The 3,550-nt window shown below is 44.7% G+C and overlaps 1 protein-coding gene across 2 annotated transcripts in view; it reads left to right on the top strand.

Moving 5' to 3' along the window:
• The first annotated feature begins 1,022 nt into the window (after positions 1 to 1,022).
• clip3 (CAP-GLY domain containing linker protein 3) overlaps positions 1,023 to 3,550 on the top strand; it is a 13,400-nt gene continuing 10,872 nt past the window's right edge. Inside the window, exons 1-2 of one of the 2 annotated variants that reach the window (XM_008301262.1) lie at positions 1,023 to 1,206; positions 2,189 to 2,328. In XM_008301262.1, coding sequence (XP_008299484.1) covers positions 1,164 to 1,206; positions 2,189 to 2,328 — 183 coding nt within the window. In that variant the 5' untranslated portion in view covers positions 1,023 to 1,163. The remainder of the gene's footprint in view (positions 1,207 to 2,188; positions 2,329 to 3,550) is intronic. The other variant, XM_008301261.1, reaches the window with a different exon arrangement.

The raw sequence follows: 3,550 nt of genomic DNA, 5'->3' as shown, positions 1-3,550 counted from the left end.
GGGAACATAAACGTTATTGTTAGGGAGCATAAATGCTACTGGGAGGGAGGAGAAGCTGCCGGACGGATTTCTTCGTCGGGTCCATTAGCTGGAGTGCAGAGCAGATTAAAGCCTTCAGTCAATAGCTAATGACGGACCGACAGCGAGCGTTAGCGTTAGCTCCTTAGCCGATGCCATTATCGGCTGGACGTCAATTAGCTCGTTTTCATCTCAAACACTCAGCAGCCGAACGCAGCCGTCGTCTGGAGACGCTGCAGAGAAACAGAGCCGACGGGCTGAAGCTGAATCCAGCAGCGAGGCTGGATCTGGTTCAGCTGCTGCTTCAGTCAAATGTTGTGTTTCTGGCATCGAACCACATCTTTAATTATATTAAAGTACAAGAGCAGACTCTGTCGACATCTTTGTTTCTGTGGTTCAGCTTGTCAGAAATGCTCAGTCAGTTGGAAAAGCTACAGGAAAATACCGTCTTCTTTCATTTTTGTCACCAAGTGTTGGTATTAAAGTGTTCTATGTGTTTATTAAAGTGACCTGCAGCTGCTGGATGAGACTTTTAACGACGCTTCAATGTTTTTTTCATGTTTCAACTCAGAGATTATTTGATCCACTCGTCCGATGTTGCAGATTCTGAATCAATGACACGATGAGACATAACAGTGAAGATTCCAGGTTTCTGTCGTCAGTAGTTTCTGAGATGTTTCTGTTCAAGCAGCCTCAGATTTCAAACACAAACATGATGATGAATGATTTTCTCCTCCTCGGTTTCAGCCGCAGCATCCGTCACCATGACTAAAGAGGAGAACCTGGAGGTGCAGGAGAAGGAGAGACACGACCGGGAGGAGCAGGAGGAGGGCCGGGTCCAGAGAGAGGAGGAGGAGGCCCTGACCGAGGAGGAGGACGAGGAGGAGGAGGAAGAGGAGGACGAGGAGGAAGAGGAGGAGGAGGAAGAGGAGGAGTACGAGCTGGAGGAGGAGCGGGAGGCGGAGGAGAGGGCCGAGGTGGAGGACGAGGAGGAGGACGAGCCGGAGGAGGAGCGGGAGGAGCGGGAGGAGAGGGAGGAGGACGGGGAGCCGCCGACCGGCCGCGAGGTTGAGGCCGAACCAGAACCAGAACCGCTGTCGGTGTCCGAGTACCAGAGTCCGGTCCACGAGCCGAGGCGCCGAGCCATGGTGCACCCGTCCGCCCAGGCTCCGCTGCCCAAAGACTACGGTACGCCATACCGCCTTAAATACACAATGTCATACCGCCTTAAATACTGCTGGACCGCCTTAAGTACACACTGGCATACCACCTTAAATACACAATGTCATACCGCCTTAAATACTGCTGGACCACCTTAAACACACAATGTCATACCGCCTTAAATACAGACAGATATACCGCCTTAAGTACACACTGGCATACCACCTTAAATACTGCTGTAGCGCCTTATATATATAGACTGCCATACCGCCTTAAATACAGACAGACATACCACCTTATACATATACATATGTACTGTCATACCACCTTAAACACTGCTGGACCGCCTTATGAACACACTGTCCTACCACCTTAAATACTGTAATACTGCCTTAAATACAGACAGACCTACCGCCTTAAATACTGCTATTCCAGTGTAAATACACACTGTCATACCACCTTAAATCGTCTTCATACTGAGCGTTACATTACAACAGGTGCAGCAATAGACTGAAAAATATGTTTTGTAAATTCACCAAAAATCAGCCGTTTATTCTTTCCAGATTCTGTAAAAAACTAAAAATTCTGTGCTGCTCAGAGTAACCGAGGAGATGTGAGTGACTCATCTGTGATCAGCAGTCATTTAGCAAAAATTCTAAGAGTTTTCAGGTTGAACTGTTTTCGAGTGTTTGAACAAACTTTCCAACAGTCCTTGAACTAAACACGAAACGTCCTGAACGACGCTCTTAAATCGCTTAAAAGCACCAGAACAGAGCCTGACAGACAGCCAGAGACGTGAGGGGAACCAGGGGGCAGAAACAAACCCAGCTGAGCTCCTCCTGGTTGGAACCCGTCTCTCGGTGCTGCGTTCGGTGTCGGTTCGCTCTTTGAAAAGCTCAGATCAGTGAAATGGAACCCGGCTCAGACTGCAGCGTTCACACTTCTGGCCGTTGTTTCGGCTCCTCGTCCTTCCTGTTTTATTCACTCACAGCCTTTTGTGCTCCTGCAGCCTTCACCTTCTTCGACCCCAACGACCCGGCGTGCCTGGAGATCCTGATGGACCCGCGGACCTCCGTCCCCGAGCTGTTCGCCATCGTCCGCCAGTGGGTCCCTCAGGTGCAGCACAAGATCGACGTCATCGGCAACGAGGTGAGACACACAGACTCCTCTGACACACTGGTCACACACAGTACGAGATTATCATTCAGGTGAGTTACCTGTGAGAAAATAATAGATTCTTGAACGTTAGCTTTATAAAAAAAAATCCAAAAAAATCATTTTCAACTCTCCGACAGTCCTTGAACTACTCATATGTGACATTCAGCAGAAAAATAAACATTTCTGATTTAAATATTTGCCGAAAATAAGTGGTTTAGTCCATGTTCTGTAAAAAACAAAAAATTCTGCATCCCTTACCGCAACTGTGAAGCCATAACAGTCTCATCTGTGACAAACACTCATGGGACAAAAATTCACCAAATTTAAGCTTAAAATATGGAAATTTCATTGACGCTGTTTTATTCTCCTCGTCTCATTTAGAAAAACACCAAAAATAAACCATTTGCACCAAATCCATGAACTGTCTGAACCTCAAAACCCCCTGGTGACGTGTCATCTTTAAAAAAAAAAAAGGCCAAATAAAGCTAGAAACTGCCAACAGGAACAGAAATAATTTAACTTCCTGATGGTTCTTGAACTACTTGTGTGTGACGTTCACTTCTGCTGGAAAATTCAAACAAATCTGAGTTTAAAATTTTGCCAAAAATAAACCATTTGTTCAACATATATTCTGTAAAAAACAAAAAATTCTGCACTTCAAGGCACAACTGAGAATCCATCAGTTGCTCAGCTGTGACCGACAGTCAGGCGGCGAAAATTCAGATCTCTGGAAAAAAAACTTCACGTAAGTTTGTTGTGATGATGAACTGACTTCAAATTCACATAACATAACATAAAAAAAAGTTTTAAAGTGTTTATTTATGGTTCCTTTTAAAACAAAAACACCAAAACACCACCATTTCTCAGAGCCCTAAAAACTGAATGACTCATCAGATCTTCAGCTTTCCAACGGTCCTTGAACTCACCATCTGTGACACGGGGTTCTGTCAGGACATTTAAATTAAAGCTGAAATAATTTTATTGTACGTGTGTAATTTTTTAAAAACTTGCTAAAAATTAGTAATTTATTTTAACCAGATTCTGTAAAAAAAAAAAAAACTAAATAATTCTGAGCTCCTCAACACGTACCACCTTAAATACATCGTTATACCACCTTAAATACACACCACTACACCACTTTACATGTATGCTGGGACAGTCGAGGCATGTTTCTGTTGGTTTCAGGGTGAGAAGCTAATGCTAATGCTAAAGA

The sequence above is a fragment of the Stegastes partitus genome, unplaced genomic scaffold (genome assembly GCF_000690725.1).
Source record: "Stegastes partitus isolate 25-593 unplaced genomic scaffold, Stegastes_partitus-1.0.2 Scaffold1651, whole genome shotgun sequence".
In the NCBI taxonomy this organism is placed as follows: domain Eukaryota; kingdom Metazoa; phylum Chordata; class Actinopteri; family Pomacentridae; genus Stegastes; species Stegastes partitus.
The sequence above is the reverse complement of the archived record's forward strand: the minus strand, read 5'-3'. Positions and strand labels throughout refer to the sequence as shown.